Below are 21,990 nucleotides of genomic sequence, written 5' to 3'. Positions count from 1 at the left end.
AGGGATGCAAAAGCAATGAAGAGAATTGTTTAATTAAGTAGTGCGAAGATCAGCCCCTTTTCAAATTACCAGGCCTGAGAAATTCAAACAAGATAAAGTGCTGAATTCTATCTTTCTGCGGCCGTAAAAAAAAATGGCGGCCTGCATGCACGAGCTTTACTTCACGGAGCCGCTGTGATATTAAATGCAGCGGCTCATTTACATGACCAGGGCGAACCGTCCCCCCAACCCGATGACTGGAAGGGTCAGGCGGTGCGTCCCCGGCAACGGCATCAGGTGCCATTGTGCATGTGGCGACTCCATTTTCAAAGGGCTTCGAGCCCTTACATTTCATCTGAATTTTAAAAGAAAGAGCGAGTTTGAATTTATTCAAAACAATTAAATACATTTTCCTAGCACCTCTCCCACCACCGCCCCCAAGAACCAAACACTTCATTCCTAGCCCTCTTGCCCGCAAAATACTGACCTTGTGCACCTGACCTTCCCTCGCCCCTGCAAAGTTCACAAACTTTCATCTTTAACCCTTCCCACCATCCCCTACACCAATCATTTTATTTTGACCCCACGTCCCCCACTGAAATACTTACCTGCTACACCTTCAACACCATTGTTACGTCTCGGATCTCCAGGCGCAGGATTTGCCGCCACCGGTCCAAATATCACACTGGGACCGATGGTGGGAGTGGGTAATTATTTAAATCACTACTTTTAATAAATTTTAATATTTAAATTTTGATGCTGCCGCTGGGCGGCAATATCAGGCCAGGTCTTGCCAGCGTCGAGGTCCATGGCGGCCTTCTCCTGGAGGCATTTTCTGCCCCCAGCATTTGCAGTTCTTCCTTTTATATTTCCAAATATAACTGCGTGATGTATTTAGTGGAAATATGTTAGCTTGATTCTCCAGCAGTAATTATGTAGCCCTCTTTTCTCCTGAAGGTGTGGAGTAAAAGCTGGGGTATGGCTCCTTGGATGCCAGTAGATTGCTTGTACCTCACTCAAGGGCCATCCTTCTTCATGCATGAGCTAAAAGATGGAGAGTTGATGGGGGAATGGGAAAGAGCATCATAGCGAAGCCTAGTCCAGTCCTCATTCCACACATGCGCTTTGTGCCACTGGTTACCTACTGGTTACCTAGCCCACAAAGCCTGCTAGCACAATAGGTAGTGTAGCACAATGTGGGGGGGGGGCACGGGGGTGGGGGCGATTGACCTCTAATAATGCTTCAAAGCTCAGTGAAGTAGACTCACCACCACCTTCTCAAGGGTAATTAGGGATGGACAAAAACTGCTGGCCTAGCCATCAACGCTCACATCCCATGAATGAACAAAAAAAAATTTGCATTTATATAGCCCCTTTCCTGACCACAGGATGTCCCAAAGTGCTTTACAGCCAATGAAATGCTTTTGAAGTGTAGTCACTGTTGTAATGTAGGAGACTGTTTTAATTTATTTAAAGAAATTTTTAAAAACTGATTTTTTTTTTGTGGCACCGCACCCCCCACTCTATTCAGAAGTGTGATTTTAAAATTTAGTTAAGCACAACTGAGATGTGACCCAAGCAGGGTGGTCACCATCCAAGATTACCCTGCAATCTCCAGGAATTAAAGACTAATCTCCGGGGCACTGCTGTGAGCAACCGAGGAGGAAAAAAAATTGTGATTTGTAAAGACAAAACACTTCTGTTTACCAGTTATAAAAAATGTTGAAGGTGGGATATCTCCATTGGAATGCGGCTTGGCTGATAGTCAAGAATTCTCTAATTGTGTAATAAAGAATCTCGTCGCTTTCCAATTGGCTTTGGGAAAGTGGGACACCATGAGTGTGGGGCACATCGGGCAGCAGTGCAGGGGTGGTGTGGGGTGGTTGGAGGCAGGAAGTCATGTGGTGACAGCTAGCATTGGCAATATTAGACGCAAGACTAAATAACTTGTCACGTGTGAGATATAATGTTAAGGATGTAGAGTAAATGGATGGAGTAGGCAGGTGCTGATTGGGGAGTAGTAAGAAGGACTCAGGACTCATGCAGAGTGTCACCGCTGAATGTGCATGCATTATTCTTTCTGGAACAGATAAGGATATCGATTTCAAAGCCAGCTGAAAGGCCTCCTTCTCAGCATTATACTTTTTACCTTCAATTATAATCCTAATTTAGCGTGAAACACTCCTGAAGTCTCACAGCTTTAACAGTTCAAGGTTTCAGTGCAACGAACACTATCGAACTCTGGCAATGGCAGAAGTAAGACAACAGGACCAAATTTACAGCACAGAAACAGGCCATTCAGCCCAACTGGTCTTTGCTGGTGTTTATGCTCCATATGAGCCATCTCCCACCTTATTCCTAACCCTATCCTTCAATAATTGTTAATTTAAGATTTTCTTGCCTAGAAATAATGCCCTGTTAAGCCTACATTTGAAACTGCAAACTAACTTTAATATCACCAAATCATTGTCAATTTCCCTCCCTCCCACCTTTTTTGAAGGCTTGTTTGGCAACATACATTTTCACGAGGCACAGAGCTGGAGGAAAGCAGGTTGCAACAAGGGCCAAAGGGTGGAGTAAGAGTGTGGAGAGTTTAAAGGCAAAGGTATGAGGCACGAACTTCGGATCCATAGCACCACTGTAGGTGGCGGTACAGAAACCAGAGGGTGGGACACGCTGTGCCTCAAGCTGCTTCTAGTGCAGGCTGCACTGTGCCCCACACTGGGAATGGCACACGCGCTGGTATCCTCTGCATGTAATGAGAAACTTCCAACTGATGCTGTCATGACATCACTCACCCCTACCAGCTGATTTGACGCTCCATTTGAGAACATGGACCAATTCAATATATTCGCTTGTCACTCACCAAAGAATGTACCTTCAGTTGCAAGAAGGTCCCAGCAGTATCATCATTTAGAGGGCTGTGCACCCAACTTGCAAGTAAGGTAGTTTAGAATAGCTTCTACTATTGCAAAGTCTGTGTTTTTGTAGGTTTTGTGGCTTGACAGGGAGTGTTGCTGCATCCTCACAGGGAGGGAAGAGGATTTGGTGGCCTGTCCACACAAAGGCTGCAACAGGTATGAGGGGGGGGGGGGGGGGGGGGGCGGGTAGCAGCGGCAGTGTCTCTGGTCCAACAAAATGACAGGGTGATGGAGCAGAGGCTGTGGAAAGGGAAAGCTCTGTGCAATGCCCTTTGATAAGTTAGAGCCGGACCCCTCCATGCTCCTCGACAGTGATATGAGGTTGTCTGGCAAGCCAGTCAATGCACCCAGCATCTCAGTGTGCATGCCCATCAGTGTTCTCCTGTAAGCAACCCCATTGATGTCTTCATCGAGCCCCGTGTAGCAGAACTCATCTGTGACCTCGCCCTCCTGTGAGCTGGCACATGAACTATCCTTTCCCCCTGGCCTGGCTCGAGTCCATTTGTGTCCAGTGACTCAACACGTGCAGATCCCAACTCTATGCTAGCCTCTAAGGTACGTACAGTGGCAGTAACTGAGCTGGTGGCTGCAAGTGTCAGATCAAGTGATGGGACCTCTTAATCAGTGCTATGCTGGGAGAGATTTAGTTGGGCAGGTGACAGTCCTTAGCTGTCTAAGAACAGGAAATCAAAAAGGAGATTCATGTTAGGGAAGGGGTGGGGTGGAAAGCAAGAAGTCCATGGTCACTTTATCTGCAACTCGTTTATCATGCCAGATAGCAGGATGAGGATGAGCTGTGAGTTGAGAAGGGACATAGGCAGAAACATACCATCAGCCTTAACGTTGTCAGTAATGCTGGATGTCACAGGCTCGGTTGCAGCTGGCCCCATAATGCAGGGATCCATCTTCTCTGCAGGGCTCAAGAAATGCAGGTATCCTTGAACCCCAGCGATTTTGCTCTGCTTCCTCCTGTTATGGGCCACCTTGTCCTACAAGAGGGAGGAAAAATTGTCATTAATTGTGCTGCACTGTGTTTGGGTAATGTGCCTGCCATAGCTGGAGGTATGTGGTAGCAGTGGAAGCTGGGTGTGCGGCTGGCATCATGGAATGTGTGGGAGGCTGAAGTGGAATATCTGGATGTTGGATCTGAGTGCCAGGGATTGCAGATGGGTAAGTGATGAGGGTGTGGTGCATTGAGTGGTGTGGTGGTAGATGTCACGTGAAGGTGAATTGACTGACCTTGACCACCGACTGGGCATTGAGCTTCCTGGCCACCTGCTCCCACTCCCTTCTGAGGGTGGTGCTTGAGGGTTTCCTGTCCCTGTCCCACGAGACCATGGCATCTCTCCTCATGTGCACCTGAACCACGAATGTCTCCATCCGTCACTATGGATCCTTCTGTCTGCCCTGGTATTCATTTTCCCAGAATTTCCATTGCAATAATCTTTTCATGCAGCTTCCCTTTAAGAGGCAACCTGCCTTTAAAAAAGAGTAGGCTGCTTGCACCACATGATCAGCAAACAAAGCTGCCAGGGCTTCCTGCTGTGTGCTGAGCTCACTGGCAGGAGTAAGAAGCAGAGATCAGTGTTAGGGAACACCAGCTAGCGCCACAAACATTCAGATAAGGTGTGGACATGAGTTTTGCGTGTTGCTCAGTTGATCGGAATGGGTGTGGGCACATTGTGAATTGCAACCCCTACCTGAAAATTGGGGCAAATGAATTTTGAGCCCAAACTATCTTCGCTGACTGGGGAGACAAGGACTAGGGGTTCTAATCTAAACATTACAGCCAGACCTTTCAGGAATTCCCTCCCTACAGAAACATGCTGCCTCTTCTCCTGTTCATCTCCACCAGTGAGGCTTCCAGCACTGCATCCATGAATCTGGGAGCGCTCTCTGCACTCTGGTGTTGCATTTTCCTTATTTAGAATTGCAGCACAGCAGCAGCTGCCTCCTGCAATTCAGTGCAGCTTCCCTTTATGAGGAACAGACTGTCTTTAAGAGGAGCAGATTGTCCCCTGCTGAGTTTGAACCCCACTCGAATCATCGCTACAATCAGGTAAATTAGGAGGCAGCGCCAAGTTCGCATGCAGCCTAACTATGCAATGGGCATGGGCAGGTTACAAATCACAATCCCCGCCCAAAAAACAGCGCAGACTAATTTCTAGCCCAAGGATCTGAAGCCGATCAGCTGGACATCAGCAAGATTTGGAGAGACAGATGAGCAGGATCTTGTATGAGATAGGATTCGAGTGGCGGACTCCTGGATGAGTTAAGGGTATGCAGGATGGAGATTAGGACAGCAAGGAGGAAGCACTGGAAAAGCCTGGAGGTGACAAGGCTTCACTAGCTCATTGCATACAAGTAACTTACAGCACTATGTATCCATGGGTCATAAATAAACAATATCTTTGGGTCAGCAATAAATAGTTACTTTGGTTGCATTTTACAATTCTGGTAGATATCAATCAATAGATGATCATATATTTATTCAACATTGACAAAACCACCATCTGTTTCCCAGTATTAGAAGGAAACCAGCTTCAGATTGGGACAGGCACCAGTGAATGTAATGCCAGCTTATGTAACATGTAACAAAATAGAACCAATGTGGCGACGATGGCACAATTTTCCCGATCCTGGGGTGGCAGGAGTGGAGGAGGGGGGGCCGGGGACGGCTCCCCGATGCATTCTCACCGCCAGGGCATTTACCCAGGGCAGATCGGTTACCTGCTGCAAGGTGGCAGGCAACCAACCTGTATATTTAAGGCCCACAATTGGGGCCATTTCGAGCGCCCACCAGCATTTTGCCAGTGGCAGAGCGGCCCCCCCACCAGGGGTTTTCCCTCCGATCAAAGGGCCTACTGGCTTGGCCACTCATTTAATTTTCATCTTAAAGCCCCCCATCCCCCCCGAGGTACTCTTGCAGTGCCTGACCTCCCTCAACAGCGCTCACCTTCTCCTCCAATCAGGCCAACAGCATTGTCCTTAATTGGATGGCAAGCTCGAAGGCAGCAAATTAGGAGGCTGCCTCTGGGAAAATAGCTTCACTGGTCTGGCTCCTGGAAAGCACGGGTTCGGGGCTCCCAACACCAGGGCCCCAAAGCCTGCAGGAAAATCCTGCCCAATGTCACAGAGTTTCAGATGCTCAATATTTTCAAATGATGAATCTGCCGAACCGTTACAGGCTGGCAACCAAAGAGGGAAACTCCCTAAGCACATGTCTAGACTGCCATCAATGTTCCCTGGAACTAGTTGCCAAGAAGTGCTTGACATTGCCAAGTTGTGTCTCAACCCTTTGATTTACCCCAGAGGTTACTGCAGCTGCCATTTAACAGCACCACCCAGCTTGAAGTGTCTCAGGTCTGACTGAATGGGGTGGGACTCGAACCTGCAGCACCAAACACCAGTGTGCTGATAATCAGCATTTCACACCATGGGCTGTTCATCGAGTGACCAGGGCACAGCTCGAATCAAGAAGGTTCCGACAGGGCTCCCAATAATTTTATTAAACCTTTTCTTTTTGAGCAGTTGCGTTTTATTTCGAAAATGTCACACTGGTCTGAAATTTCACTATAGAAAATCAGTATCAGAACTGTAAGTTTGTTCTGTCTGAAGTTTGTTCAAAAGCTAAGTGATAGAGTTAATAGAACTCCTCAGACTAATACCTCGCATTTATAACAAGCTACAGGTTTAGACCTGACCCAGGTTACAGGAAACAAAGTCAAACATGTGTTTCCCCCCCCACCCCCGTTTTTAATCAGTTCTGCACAGTGATTGAAATTAATGACGTGCAAAAGAGTAGTTATAAGATTCATGTTCATCATACCTAGAAACATGAGGAACAGGAGACCACCAGCCTTTTCTGCCATTGATTATGGCTAAACTGCGATCCAACTCCCTAAACCCGCCTTTGCCCCATATTCTTTAATACCTTTGGTTAATAAAAATTTACCAAACTTGGATTTAAAATTAACAATTGATCTAGAATCAATTGCCGTTTGCAGAAGAGAGTTCCAAACTTCTACCACCTTTCCTGCATAGAAGTGTTTCCTAATTTCACTCCTAAAAGAGTCGACTCTAATTTCTAGACTATACCTAGTCCTAGACTCACTAACCAGTGGAAATACTTTCTCTCTATCCAGCCTACCTGTTCTCCTGACTATCTTGAAAACTTCAGTCAAATTCCCCCTCAATCTTCTAAATTCCAAAATAAGTCACAATAAAGTGGATCTTTCTATTTAAAAGTGTGAAAACATTAGCAATTTTCTTTTGTAAAACAATACATTCTGATCCTCCAAATGTGTAATGTTACCCAATGTATGTACAAGTATGCTAACAGACTCAAGGTATTCATGAATGATTCCACACAACATGTGTACACATTATACAATTATCTAAGCAGTACATAAACCAATGTGGAACTATGAACAAAGAAAAATAGATACGCCTGCCAAGACAAATCTTAGCAGTTGAGCATGGCTCTGAGCTGCACAGTTCAGGTTTCATCCCAGGTCTATGCTGAGTTAGCTACTCTTAAACTGATCTCTTTTACTCTTGTGATCGCTAACCATTGACAGATCCTTTCCCTTGCTGGAAATAAGACTGGATGTCAGTTAGGAAAAGGACTGAGATCAGTTTCATTGTCCTGTTCACTTCAGTGTCCTTGATGCTCGCTGCCTGGGCACAAACATGAAGAAAGGTAATTTGGTTAAAGTGAAACTGTACCTCAGGACAAGTGACCAGTTTCATCAGACAAGGGGAGGAACGAAGAGAAAATTACAATAAATTTGAAAACAAGTTAAACTTGAATAGTGACATCTCCAAATTCCAACAGTTCTTAATACAATTAATAGCATCAAGGCTGCATGAAGCATTAAGTTTAAAAATGAAGGGTCCCTGATTTTTGTTCCATTAAAAACCTGTAGTAGTGCAAATAGCATAGATTTGACGGATTATCATTTCACTTCTGTAGATAGGTACACAGAGAAAATCAGCCAGGGAGCTATAAAAGAAATAACTTGCATTTATATAGCACCTTTAACGCCCTCAAGATGTCCCAAAGCAATTACAGCTAATTAAGTACTTTTGAAATAGTCACTGTTGTAATGTAGGAAACAGAGCAAGCAATTTTCACACAGGAGGACCCCACAAACAGCAAGGGGTTAAATGACCAGATAACTTGTTTTAATGATGTTGGTTGAGGGTTAAATATTGACCAGGACATTGGGAGAACTCCCCTGACGTTCTTTGAATAGTGCCATGTGATATTTTATGCGTGCTGACACTGAATTGGATTAATATCTCATCCAAAAGACAGCATTTCTGACAGCACTCCTTCAGTAGTGCACTGGAGTGTCAGTCTGGATTATGTTCTCAAATCTCCGGATAGGAACTTAAACCTATACTCTACTGACTCAGAGATGAGAGTGCTACCACTGAGTCAAGGCTAACACCAAAAGTAAGCTAACAGGTTAGCCAGGCATGATGTTTTCTGAAGCCACGTTGGAAGTTCCTAATAATCATCAAATTCTCTAAGTGATCATAAATCACATCTTGTAGAATGCTATCTTTTAAAAAAAAAATTCATTTATGGGATGTGGGCATCACTGGCAAGGCCAGCATTTATTGCCCATTCCTAATTGCCCTTGAGAAGGTGGTGGTTAGCCGGCTTCTTGAACCGCTGCAGTCCACGTGGTGCCTCTGACCTGTTCTTGATGGCAGTGATTTTTATTCATTCTTGGGATATGGGCATCGCTGGTAAGGCCAGCATTCATTGCCCATCCCTAATTGCCCTTGAGGATGTGGTGAGCCACCTTCTTGAACCACTGTAGTCCATGTGGTATAGGTACACCCACAGTGCTGTTAGGAACGGATTTCCAGGATTTTGAACCAGCGATGTAGTTCTAAGTCAGGATGGCGTGCGACTTGGAGGGTGACGTACAGGTGGTGGTGTTCTCATGTGTCTGCTGCCCTTGTTCCTCTAGGTAGTAGAGGTCACAGGTTCTGAAGGTGCTGTCAAAGGAGCCTTGTTGAGTTGCTGCACTGCAGCTTGTATATGGTACACACTGCTGCCACAGTCTGCCGGTGGTGGAGGAAATGAATGTTGAAGGTGGTGGGTGGGGTGCTGATCAAGTGGGCTACTTTGATTTAGATGGTGTTGAACCTCTGAATGTTGTTGCAGTTTCACTCATCCAGGCAATTGGAAAGTATTCCACCACACTCCTGACTTTTGCCTTGTCGATGGTGGTCAGACTTTGAAGTCAGGAAATGAATTCCCCACCACAGAAATCCCAGCCTCTGAGCTGCTCTTGTAGCCACAGTATTTATACAGCAAGTCCAGTTAAGTTTCAGGTCAATGGTAACACCCAGGGGAGATGGTTAGATTCTCTCTTGTTGGAAATGTTCATTGCCTGGCACTTGTGTGGCGTGAATGTTACTTGCTACTTATCAGTTCAAGCCTGAATGTTGTCCAGGTCTTGTTGCATACGTATGGACTGCTTCAGTATCTGAGGAGTTGCTAATGGTACTGAACATTGAGCAATCATGAATGAACATCCCCACTTCTGACCTCAAGATGGAAGGAAGCACGTTGAAGAAGCAGCTGAAGATGGTTGGGCCTAGGACACTGCTCTGAGGAACTCATGCAGTAATGACCTGGGGCTGAGATGATTGGCCTCCAACAAACACAACCATCTTCCTTTATCATAGCTATAACTCCATCCAGTGCAGCATTTTCCCCCTCATTCCCATTGACTTAAATTTTACCATGGATCCTTAATGTCACATTCGGTCAAATGCTGCCTTGACGTCAAGGGCAGTCACTCTCACCTCACCTCTGGAATTCATCACTTTTGTCCATGTTTGGATCAAGGCTGTAATGAGGTCTGGAGATGAGTGGTCCTGGCAGAATGCAAATTGAGCATCAGTAAACAGGTTATTGGTCAATAAGTGCCGCTTAATAACACCTTCTATTACTTTGCTGATGATTGAGAGCAGACTGATGGGGTGGTAATTGGCTGGATTGGATTTACCAACTATCAACTCCCTACAACTGCTATCAAACTGATGGGCCTATAATTCTCAGGTTCTGATTTCAGGTTGTACATGAATCCCACTCCAATGGAACAAGGGCGGCACAGTGGCGCAGTGGTTAGCACCGCACCTCACAGCTCCAGGGACCCGGGTTCGATTCCGGGTACTGCCTGTGTGGAGTTTGCAAGTTCTCCCTGTGTCTGCGTGGGTTTCCTCCGGGTGCTCCGGTTTCCTCCCACAAGCCAAAAGACTTGCAGGTTGATAGGTAAATTGGCCATTACAAATTGTCACTAGTATAGGTAGGTGGTAGGGAATTATAGGGACAGGTGGGGATGTGGTAGGAATATGGGATTAGTGTAGGATTAGTATAAATGGGTGGTTGATGTTCGGCACAGACTCGGTGGGCCGAAGGGCCTGTTTCAGTGCTGTATCTCTAATCTAAAAAAAAAAAGACAAATCTCAATAAGCTACCGAATATGTGAGTCAGTGGCTCACTTATCACTCCAATTTTTGCATACTGGAAAAAATGGAATCAGGTCTACCAGCACAATAAGCTTGAAATATCTTAACCCTAGCTGAGACCATTTCTACAGTTAGTTCTAATGTAACAATTCTAACTGCACACCTATCTAGTAATACCTTAACTAAAGCATCGTGTTGTCTATGGTAAGATTGCAGTAACCTTTAACCCATGGCTATACAAACACTCTAACTTTAGAAAGTCAACTATTTCATTGCTAAGTCTAATTACATTGAAGAAACATGTCTGATCAAATGAATTCAGATGGAAATGTTCTTAGATTATTGTATAAAAAGACAGCATTTGGCTCATATTTATTCAGACCCCTGACTTCTAGACTAATCATCTTAGGTCTTGTCAAGGCTTGGATATGCAAAGCCTGTTCCAGCTGGTGCCATGGTAAAAGTGTCTTCAATGCTAGTTTCGATCAACAGTCCTAACATCTGAAAGGTCACCTTGGAACCATTAAAATCTCTTTTCAATTAATTCATAAGAATATCTTTGTGGTGGTTTAGATATCAGGAGAGAAAAGAGAGAGAGCAAAAGAGAGGCAATCAAGAAGAGAACACTACATTGTACTTTCATTTTTTTTAAAACTTCTCTGCTAGAATCCTACAGCATAGAAGGCAGCCATTCAGTTCATCATTCTTGAGTCGGCTGTTTGAAAGAGCCATTCAAATTAGGCTCACTACGCCGTTCCCTCCTCAAAGCCTGAAAATTTTTCTGAGTAGACCCCCAATTTCCTTTTGAAAGTTACTACTAAATCAGCTTCTTTCATATAGTTCATTCCAGATCACAAGTTCAAAAAAATGTTTCATCTTCTCTGGTTCTTTTGGCAATTATCAATTTCAGCTGTATATTCCAACAATAGAAGAATTCATTGTTTGGTCTGTGATAAGCTAACTCAGTTATTTAGCACATAAGTGTGTGTCTCAGGTCATAGGAAGTGTGATTTGAAAGCTGGCTTTTGAGTATAGGTGAAAAGCATTGGGAGCCCCAGCTAATACCAGGTTTTTCCTCCCTTCAGGATGGAACGCTTCACCTTTACTGCCCTTGACACTAAACCAAGAGGGCCCGAAAATATTCACCCATAAATGGTCTTCACTTATTTTTATCTTGTTCCATATTAACTTGTGGATTCTAAGATGAGCTAAGGCAGATAGATTACCTTTCATCAGAACCTGTTCTGACAAAGTTCATCAACCTTAAACATTAATTCTGTTTTTCTCTCTCCACAAAGACTGTCTGACCTGCTGTGTATTTCCAGCATTTTTTGTTTTTATTATCCAAGAATGTATAATGGCTTTCTGATGCCTGAAGAAAACATTCTTTTGACAAACAATTGATCTTTGTTCTTTAACGAGAGTTGGCATCATTCCAAAGACCATAATCCCCAAAGTATATACATTACCTTTTACACCAGAAATCAAAATTGAAGGTTGTTTTGTCTTTTGGAACACAACAAGACCTTCAATTTGCTCAGGTCTTTCTAACAAAGACTGTTTTCATTGTACTATCTACTAAAGAAAAATCTCTGTTTTGAGTAAAGAATGCACTCTCAGCCAAAAAAATGCTAGAAAACCTAAACATTTACTTAAAAATGCAAACAAGTACTATGTTATGTGCAAGTTACATTATGAAACACTAAGCAGATAAAAGTGCAAGTGTCCGTGCACATATTTTATTGAATAGGTTAATTTAGATTTTTTTTCTGTTTTAGAAAATTATAATACTTCTAAAACAACAACGACTTGCATTTGTACAGTGCCTTAACATAGTTAAACATCCCAAGGCGCTTCACAGGAGCGTTAACAGATAAAATTTGAAACCGAGCCTCATAATAAGATATTACGACAAGTGACAAAGTAGGTTTTAAGGAGTGACTTAAAGGGGGAGAGAGGGGTGGAGATGTGGAGAGATTTAGGGAGGAAATTCCAGAACTTAGGACCTACACAGCTGAAGGCACAGCTGCCAATGGTGGAGCGAAATAAATCATGGACGTACAAGAGGCCACAATTGGAGGAACCAAGACCTAGAAGGGTTTTAGGGTTGGAGTAAAATCTGTAATTTAAGATGTATGTAGAAAAGACATGAAATTCCAAAATAAAATCAGGAATAATTTCCTCAGGGTAGAAGAGTAAATTAATTTTAATACCTTCAGAAAAAAGTTTCCTGGAAGTCTAAGTAGCCCACATGGCTAGACAAAGTAGGTTTTAAGGAGTGACTTAAAGGGGGAGAGAGGGGTGGAGATGTGGAGAGATTTAGGGGAATCCATTCTTTAGCTGAATGAATACAACTTCTTTAATTGTTAAAACTTTTATTTTAAAAAAGGCATTTCATTCACAGTGATAAACAGCAATGGGGTTTATCATAAGACAAACTGGAATACAAATTTAGAAGAAAATATAGGCTCTTGTTTCCGTATGGATTCTGCTACTGGTTTGGTTGGGTATGACTTCTCTTCATATTTCTGCCCACAAACACATTACCCTCGCAATTGACCTAGGTGCAGCATTGTACAATACAGGGCATTTATATCATGGCTGGATTAACTAAATACCCTACTTCGGGGCTAAAGAGAGAGATAATAAGACGACAACTAAGAAATGTTGGAAATCTGAAATAAAAACAAAAGCTGATGTAGGTTAGGCAATTCTGAAACAGCAATCGATTAACATTTCCTTTTGCTTCTGGTTAAGGATTACCATCTGGAATGAGAGTTTATCTTTCCCTTTCGTTTCCTACATTACAACAGTGACTACACTTCAAAAGTACTTAATTGGCCATAAACCACTTTGAGATGTCCAGTGGTTGTGAAAGGCTCTATATAAATGCAAATCTTTTTTCCTTCGACTAGCCTGCTGTGCATTTCAGGCATTTCCTGTTTTGACCATAAGACTATTGAGTTCCTGCAAAGCACTCCTTCTAACCGATACAGCACAACCATTTCTGTCTCGCTCAACAACAGCCACTGCACTTAAAAAGCACTTGGAGAGTGATAAAATGCTATATAAATGTACCTCTTCCTTTACTTCTGCTGCCTGGGGCGGGGCGGGGCAGAGCTTTTGTTTAAATAGTAATACTCAAAAGAATTATTACGATTTAGTTTCAAATATTCCAGCTTTTCCCCCAAACTGCCCTAGGCATTTCTTCTTAAATAAATGTAAGCCCTTAATATCTCAACATCCTTCATAGCTTGCAGAGTATACAAACTACTATCATGAAAAGGTAGAAACAAAAGTTTTCCTATAAGTCTCACACACTTAACATCCTATTGATAAAGCTCTATTGTTATAAAGTACCATATCATAGAATCACAAAACACAGAAAGAGACCATTTCATCCAGTGTGCCTGTGTCCACTCTTTGAAAGATTTATCCAATTAGTCCCAATAACCCACCCCATCTACTGCCACTCTTGCCCCATAGCCCTGCCAATTTCTCTTTTTCAAGCATATATCCAAATCACTTTTGAAAGTTACTACTGAAACTGATTCCACCATCTTTTCCAGATGATGACTCACTGCAAAAAAAAAGGTCTAATTTCCTCTCTGGTTCTTTTGCCAATTACTTTAATCTGTGACCCTACTTTCCTACCAGTTGAAATGTTTTCTCATCAACTATATCAAAATTCTTCAATATTTGAAAACCTCTAATAAGTCTCCCTTAACCTTCTCTGCTTCAAGAACAATACCAGTTTTTCTAGTCACTTCACATAACTGACTGAAGTCTTTCATCCCTGATGCTAATCTAGTGAAGCTCCTCTGCACCTTCTCCAAGCTTTGGCATCCTTCCTCTAACACTGTGAGCAATTCCAATGAAGAGTCTGCTGGTATTCAGTAAACTTGCAAGGCGGATTATTATAAATTCTTGTAGTATTACAAACATTACCAATAGTTGTTCAACAACATTGCTTGACTCCTGACATCTTATGATGGCGCACAAGTGTCACAGTAGTCAATGTCTAACCTAAGAATGCTGCTAATCAAGGAATCCCAATACAGAAATTCTACCTGCAAAATTCAGTTGTAATTTGTGCCCCTCCAATAAAACTTGCCCTTGAATTATCTTCACCTTTTTCACTTTTGCACAAAGCAGCTTCCACCCTTGGCGCACTAAAACCTACAGTCTAAATCCATATTTGCCTCCCCCTCTTTTTTTTTTGTTCTACAGTGCTCCAATCTATAAATGCTCATCTCAAAATACTAGCACTGACTATCAATTACAATTTGCTGTTTAAAATTTAATAGAACAAGGATAGGTTCTATTTTGGCCCTGAAAGAGATGTTGCCATAACTGCAGCTGGATAACAAAAAAAAACTTGCTCTTCTGCAATTTTTTTCATGATGGGATTATTGATTGTTGCTGAGGTACAGTATTTCACAGTAGCTGGCAGCCTTCTCGAGATACTTCATATGTGAGTCCAGATTTTGAGTAGCTCAAAGTGAATTCCACCACAGCAGCAAGCTCTATCTGATTTTCATCTTTGCTAACCCAAAGATGCTGAGGCCAATTTTACTGCTATTAATGCCTTCGGTTAGATCAGAAAATTCACCACAGACTGGAGCATGAACCTGGGTCCTCCTGGTCTGCACGGCTCAGAACTCCAGGCAGTGCATTTACCCACTAAGAAATCGGGCCGCTGAAGAGCTCAGGAAGAACGCTGGCAATTTTAAAAAAATCATATTATCTTTGCTTGCAGCTCTGCAAAATGTTTAATTTTCATAACAATTATTTTCCAAAGACAAAATATCTTAAAGGTTAAAAAAAATATTAGTGTGATTTGAAAACTAGTCTCAGCAGTCCAAAGAAAGGAAACAGTGTATCTTTAATTTAAGCATTTTCATTACAGAACCAATTGGAAAAGTAACAGTATCAGAACATCTCAATCTCAGATACTCAAGCACTGAACAGCAAGGAAAGGGCAAGGAGGCCTGCTGCATGTGTGAAATAGAGAAGCAGCAACAAGTCCAAAGATTTACCCGAAAATAGGACTTAGATTCCCCACGTTCCACTCACTCTGCTCAAGGTTCCGAGTATGCACAGGATTAAAATAAAAAGATAGATTATGTGGTATTTCACTACAATGACCAGTATTTTACATAGAATCTGTATAGGGGATTGAAGCCACCCTTGGATCAATGTTCTGTTGTTCAGGCTCCTATCAGCCTCTGTCACTATCTTCAGCCAATCAAATTCGTGAAGTACTGGAATTAAAATTCCTTCTCTTTTGGTCTCTTCAGGGCTTGAAACTTGTACAACAGCAGCAATGTGCTATTTGCCGCACAGGTAGGTCGAACTGGTATTGTAACAGTACTAAATCCATTATCTTGCCTCTGAGCTTGGAGGGCTTTACTGCTGAACACATTCGTTTGGATGATCTGTTTCCATACCATCCACATTCGGAGCCCAAACCTTCTTCTGTTCCATTTCCACCTGCACAACATTGAAACAAGAGCATCAGAGAAGATGAAAGGTTCACACTGCTTTTAAAAGTAATCCAGAATAAAATCATGTTACACAACTGGTACCATCACAAAATTTTAACATGATGGTGTTTGTCTTTGCCAAATAAGAAATACAATGCATACTATAAGCATATTCTAGGAAAAAAAATGAAGTATTCATAAATATATTTCATTTATCTTGTAACTGTTTTCATTTGATGCGAGATTAGAGTTCAAAAGTGGAAGAAGGTAGCAAGACAATTAATTTTCTAAAGTAAAATCAAAATACTGCGGATGCTGGAAATCTGAAACAAAAACAGAAAAAGCTGGAAATACTCAGCAGGTCAGGCAGCATCTGTGGAGAGGGAAGCAGAGTTAACATTTCAGGTCTGTGACCCTTCATCAAAACTTCTGATGTTGCTGACTGTTTCCAGCACTTTCTATTTCTGTTTTTAATTTTCTAAAGTGGTTGATCAGTTATATTAAGCAGGGCAACTAGGGATGGGCAATGAATGTCGACCTTGTCAGTGATGCCCACATCCTATGAATGAATAAAAAAAAACTTTACAGCAGAGGTCCAGTAGGGATTCGTTTTTGGAAGGACAGGTTAAGCCCACCCCTTTGCATTTTCCAAGTAGTTGAGTTTAATGGTCAATGGCACAGGGAGCCCTTGATAGGAAATTATAAGGCATGAACAATTCAGCAACAAACCTTAGGAGGGAAGAAGCAACACAGGGACAAAATTGAACACGAGGGGATGCAGGTTTGAGCTTTTTGTAACTTAAGACATTAGTTTTATGTACAAAGTGCTCATTATTCATGGAAAGTGAATGAAATAGTAATGTACCATTCAGTGATTATAACCTAGAGTGTACCTGATAACTGTAGTGAGCTTTGTAAACAATCCATTTTCTCACATCACTCTTGTTGGCCACTGCAATTGACCTAACTGCTGCTTTGGATGCTGAAGCACTGGGCATGTCGAATTCCACATCCACATAGTGGACAAAACTAACAGGCACTTCCCGGTCAGATCCTAGCTCAAGGTGGCAGTAAAAAGAATGTGGATGGCCTGAAGCTGGAGAAACAACATCTTATTAGCATAATGAAAATAACAAATTTCAAACCATTTTTATAACAGTAACTATTAGCCTTTACTGGATGCCAGTGTAAGACATTCAATGCTAAATAACCAGCGTGGATACTAGGTTACACAATAAAACTAGGCAACTCACTGCATAACTTTGTGGCCTGCACCAGTTAGCATTAGGCTGTAAAAAAGCTAACAGAATTCTAGGTTTTATCTCAAAGAGCTACAGAATATAAAAGCCAAGAGGATTTAATGAGTCAAAATAAAACCCTGAGAAAACTTCCATTAGAATACAAGGTTGAATTTTCCCGGTTCATTGGCGACGGGGCTGGGAGGCAGGAGAAGGCATTGAGAGGAGAGTCTGACATCTTCCCGCTGCCATGGTGACCTCCCAGCGAGTTTTGGGGTGGGGAGGGAGGGTTCTTAATGGGTGTTCAATGCTCCCTGGAGGGGCACCCCAGCAGGCCGCCCATGCCGTAACACACACCCCACATCCTGCCCCAATTGCCGGGGCCTGTCTACCTGGCTCCAGCTTCCCCAAAGAATCTTACAAACTTACATGACTTTAAGACATTGAGGCACTTTCTCCCTGGTGCTGCAACCTTAGAACTAGCCACCGTTACCAGTGACACTGTTGAGGCTTCTGAACTGCCGGCTCTCTGATTGGACCGGCAACTCTTGGGGGTTGGGCGTTGTCCTCGATTGGACGGTGGTCCTGGCGGAGGCCAGTTGATTGGCCACCGCTGGCAAAATGCCGCCCACCAGCATAGGGTTGGCTCCCAATTTCGCCCCTCGGAAAAATTCAGCCCCTCATGTGCAGTATTGTGCTCCACATATAGTAGAAAGAACAGAGAGGCTTTAGAGAGGATACAACACAGATTTGTTTGTATTTCCTCATACAAGCCAGTAAGACTTTCCTCATACTAAGACTTGAAAAATTTGGTCTTTTGTCAATAGAACATTGCAGATTACGAAGCATTATGACAGAAGGGGTTGAAATTATGAAAAGATGGGGCAGGATACACAGAAGCAGAGTAGTTCAAGTAATTGAGGATTCAAAAAAAAACAGTCAATGATAAACGATTAAATGCAAGAGATTTAGAACAGAGAGCAAGAGAAACTTCTTCACATAGGGAGTTGAGACTGTGCAATTCACTTCCAGGTTTAGTGAATGAGGTAGAAACGATGTCAACATTGGAGATTAGACTGAATAAGTAGATGAAGGGTTGAAGGGCTATGGGAATAGGGTAGGTAAATGTCATTTGAATTATTTGCTCACAGGAAGAATAAACACCAACACAGACTGGTTGGGCTGAATGGCCTATAAATTGTTGTAATTTCTATGTATACATACAGCATTGAGTGAAAAATACCTTTTTCAAAGCCTACTAAACGAAGCATAAAATGAACTTCATTGAAACAGCTGGACCCCACCATCCCAATAATGTGCACGTTCTATCAGTGCTCCACCTAGTTTCCAGGTCATCTGGAATTGCAGGTAGAATAACAGATTCGCTCACTCTGCCATGATACTTGGAGAAGTGAGCCAAGCCACACAGGTGGGAAGAAATGTACAGTTCTGGCCAAATGACAGCCAGGCAGAGTAGCAGTCTTTCCAGTAAACGGTGCATCATTTAGTTTGCGACAGAGGGAGGAGAAATAAATAATTTAAATGTAATATATTCCCTCAAAGAGTGCAATAAAAATATAATCTAATTATAGAAGCATATCATGCCTATGCTTCTATAATTTGATTATATTTTTATTGCAGAGTTATTAGCATTTGTTGAAGCTCAAATGCAAGTTAAAAGTTAGGATCCCAGCAGGGAGCTGCTGAACAGATGCAGTGATATCATCCACCAGAACAGAGAACAAATTGGAGAGAAGACAAGATAATTGAGTAATACCTGGTGCTTCCAAGTATTGTCAGAAACCTGAGAGCAGGCTGAACATACACATTCTCACCTGCAAGATGTCAGACAAGGAAGATGAAGGAAAGAAGAAAACATACAGAGAACATTTGTTCAGAAAATATTCCCAGTGGAATGAAGTGTATTGAAAAAGAGATGCATTATGAATGGTCATAATACCAACAATTCTGAACAAAGGCACGCAGCTCATTTTAATTTCCAAAAGTAGATGGGTCAGAATTAAAGAGTTGTACCCCTTTTTACTGTGATGTAGCTTCAGATTAACAAATGGGGTTTTGCACTGGTTATAGTTGCTCGGTGATGTACCATGGAAATATAAGAATGCAGCAGCATGATTAATAAAGTGTGCAAAAATGAAACTGGATACAATGGGCAGAATTTTATCAGCTGTGCAGGTGACTTTGGAGGTAGGAGAGCAGGGAAATTTGGAGATGTGCGCATCAGGTCTTCTACTCAATGCATTTCTGCCTCCAAGTGATCTTGCCGGAAGCGGGGTGAGACAGGCATCAGCCATCCGTTCGGAGTAGCTAGTTATCAGCAATTAAATACCCATTTAGGGGCAAATTGGTGATGCTGCTGGGATCTTACTGGCGGCGGACAGGCCCCCCCCTGCCCCGCTGAGGCCAAAGCCCGACAAATGCCTGGAGGCTGCCTTCAGGTGGCAAATTGGGGGGTGGAATGGGGTGCCACTGGGGCCTTCTTCAATCCCATTCCCCCCCCCCACCCCTCTCACAATGGGTGCCAGAGGGCTACAGCTGCAGCTGAAGGGGTTCCTCCTCCACGGTGACGGCCTGTCAGCTGTGGCCACAGTCTATTGTTTTTGAAATGCAAAAATCTTCAGAGGGTGCCTCCATCTTGAGGTTCCCTTATGGTCCCTCACCCACTGCGGCAGTGCCCACCGCTCCCAGTGGTACTGCCGGCCCCCCCAGAGTCTCGGGTGCTCCCATTGACCTTTCTGCGGGAAGATCACGCAGGCGGGCGGCCCTCAGAAACCATCAGGATAGGGACCTGGAAATGGTCCCGGCCCATGTTTAAAAACTAAGGCAGTAAGTTTCCACCCAAAATATGTGAAATGAGGGACAACAGATTACAGTAAAATAAAAAGCAAAATACTGGGTATGCTGAGTATTTCCAGGATTTTCTGTTAATACTTCGCAACTTCTGGACTCAACATGGAGTTCAACAACCTCACATCATAACTACTGCTCCCATGTTTTTAGACAGCAAGTGCTGGTAATGTTTCTGCCATTGCCATCTGCACCTCCTCTGGACCCATCTTTTGACTCTTGCCCCATTACCACCCTTTATGCCTTAGACCATCATTCCTTTTATTCCTTTTGTCATTTAATGAATTCTGTCCTCCACCCCATCACAGATATGCCTTTTGTTTTTTTCCTCCTTCCCCACCTCTGTACTAGCTTATAAAACTGTTAAATCTCTAATAAAAACAGAAAATGCTGGAAATACTCAGCAGGTCTGACAGCAACTGTGAAGAGAGAATGAGAGTTAATGTTTCAGGTCTGTTACCTTTCATTAGCCACGACTTCTGGATACTGCCAGATTTGCTGAGTATTCCAGCATTTTCTATGTTTATTTCAGATTTCCAGCATCCGCAGTATTTTGCTTTTGTGTTAAATCTTCAACTTCTTTTGACAAAAGATCACTGACCCTGAAATGTTAACTGTTTTCTCTCTCTACAGATACTGCCTGCTGAGTATTTCTGGCAAGATTACAGTAATCAGTTCTGTCATTCAGTTTGTTAGCACATTTTTCAGTTATGATGTAAAAAGCCTGATGTGTTTTTGTTAATTTTTTTCATTCCTCCTCTGCTGCAAGTGCAGACCTATATTGCATTGCAGTTCAATGAGCATCACTGAGTGTAAACAGAGTCCAAGCAATGTACGTCAGCAAGCAATTCGAGCATGGATGATCCTTAGCCTGTGCTCACCCAATGTCCATACAGGCACTTCACATATACTTTTCAATAGTGGGAATGCAGGCTCAATATTTACTCCTCCCTCGCCCAGGGGCGCAAAGACCAATTGTAGCACCTCAACCACTGTCCCCACTGACACCGCTAATTCAAAGCAGTACAGAAAGAGTTTGCCTTGAAAAATGTCCCTTCTCCCACTCCCCAGTGCTGCATTGTTCAATACTGATAATTCGTTTGTAATTGTGCTGAAATTCCTGCTTAGCCAAGATAGCAGTGCAGACATAAACAAAGATTAATGCCATCAGAGTACAGTCTGTTCAAACCTAAAGACAGTTTATAACATCTACAAGAGATGCAAATTAGGCAATAATTGTTTTAGGTGTTTGTTCACACACTAGCTTAAATTCAAATATACCATCTGTGTTGATCTTTCATTGGGACAATGAATAGAACTAGAATTTTGTTTGCGACAGTATGTGAAATTGTTCACTGAAAGAATAGAAAGCTACAATCTCCAGGTCCTTTTAGACAACAACAACTACTTGTATTTATATAGCACCTCTAATGTAGAAAAACATTCCAAGGCTTTACGAGCAGAATCAAACAAAATTTGACACCAAGCCACATAATGAGATATTAAGCCAGGTGATCAAAAGCTTGGTCAAAGAGGAATGTTTAAAGGAGTGCCTTAAAGGAGGAAAATGAGCTAGAGAGGAGGGAATCCCAGGGCCCAGACAATAGAAGGCACAGCACCAATGGTGGAGTGATTAAAAATGGGAATGCTCAAGAGGCCAGAATTAAGAGGAGTGCAGAGATCTTGGAGAGCTGTAGGGCTTAAGGGAATTACAGAGATGGTGAGGGGTAAGGCCATGGGTTGGGGGATTTGAAAACAAACATGAGAGTTTTAAAATTGAGGCATTGCCAGATATATCCCACTACAAAAGAGGATGTCAAAAAGGTTTTTTTCTCACTGTAACAGAAACAGAGTGGCTCTTTCTCTCTGTACTATGTTACATTGTTTTAAAAAATGTTCTTTCAAAAACATCTTCTACCTCATGCCCTCAGAGTGTTGCAAAGTGCTTCACAGCCAATGAAGTACTTTAGAAGAGCAGTCACTACTGTACTGTAGGCAAAT

The 21,990-nt window shown here is 42.7% G+C and overlaps 1 protein-coding gene and 1 long non-coding RNA gene across 5 annotated transcripts in view; one reads left to right on the top strand and one right to left on the bottom strand.

Moving 5' to 3' along the window:
* LOC137373593 (uncharacterized) overlaps nucleotides 1-15,748 on the top strand; it is a 34,651-nt gene extending 18,903 nt beyond the window's left edge. The window contains exon 3 of the long non-coding RNA XR_010975653.1: nucleotides 15,307-15,748. This is a non-coding gene — a long non-coding RNA (uncharacterized lncRNA). The remainder of the gene's footprint in view (nucleotides 1-15,306) is intronic.
* Nucleotides 15,251-21,990, bottom strand: part of ston2 (stonin 2) — a 144,458-nt gene continuing 137,718 nt past the window's right edge. For all 4 annotated transcript variants that reach the window (XM_068038578.1, XM_068038579.1, XM_068038580.1 and 1 more), the window contains 2 exons: nucleotides 16,777-16,979; nucleotides 15,251-15,890 (listed from right to left, as the gene is read on the bottom strand). In XM_068038578.1, coding sequence (XP_067894679.1) covers nucleotides 15,807-15,890; nucleotides 16,777-16,979 — 287 coding nt within the window. In that variant the 3' untranslated portion in view covers nucleotides 15,251-15,806. The remainder of the gene's footprint in view (nucleotides 15,891-16,776; nucleotides 16,980-21,990) is intronic.

This window comes from Heterodontus francisci, chromosome 9 (assembly GCF_036365525.1).
Source record: "Heterodontus francisci isolate sHetFra1 chromosome 9, sHetFra1.hap1, whole genome shotgun sequence".
NCBI lineage: Eukaryota > Metazoa > Chordata > Chondrichthyes > Heterodontiformes > Heterodontidae > Heterodontus > Heterodontus francisci.
The sequence above is the reverse complement of the archived record's forward strand: the minus strand, read 5'-3'. Positions and strand labels throughout refer to the sequence as shown.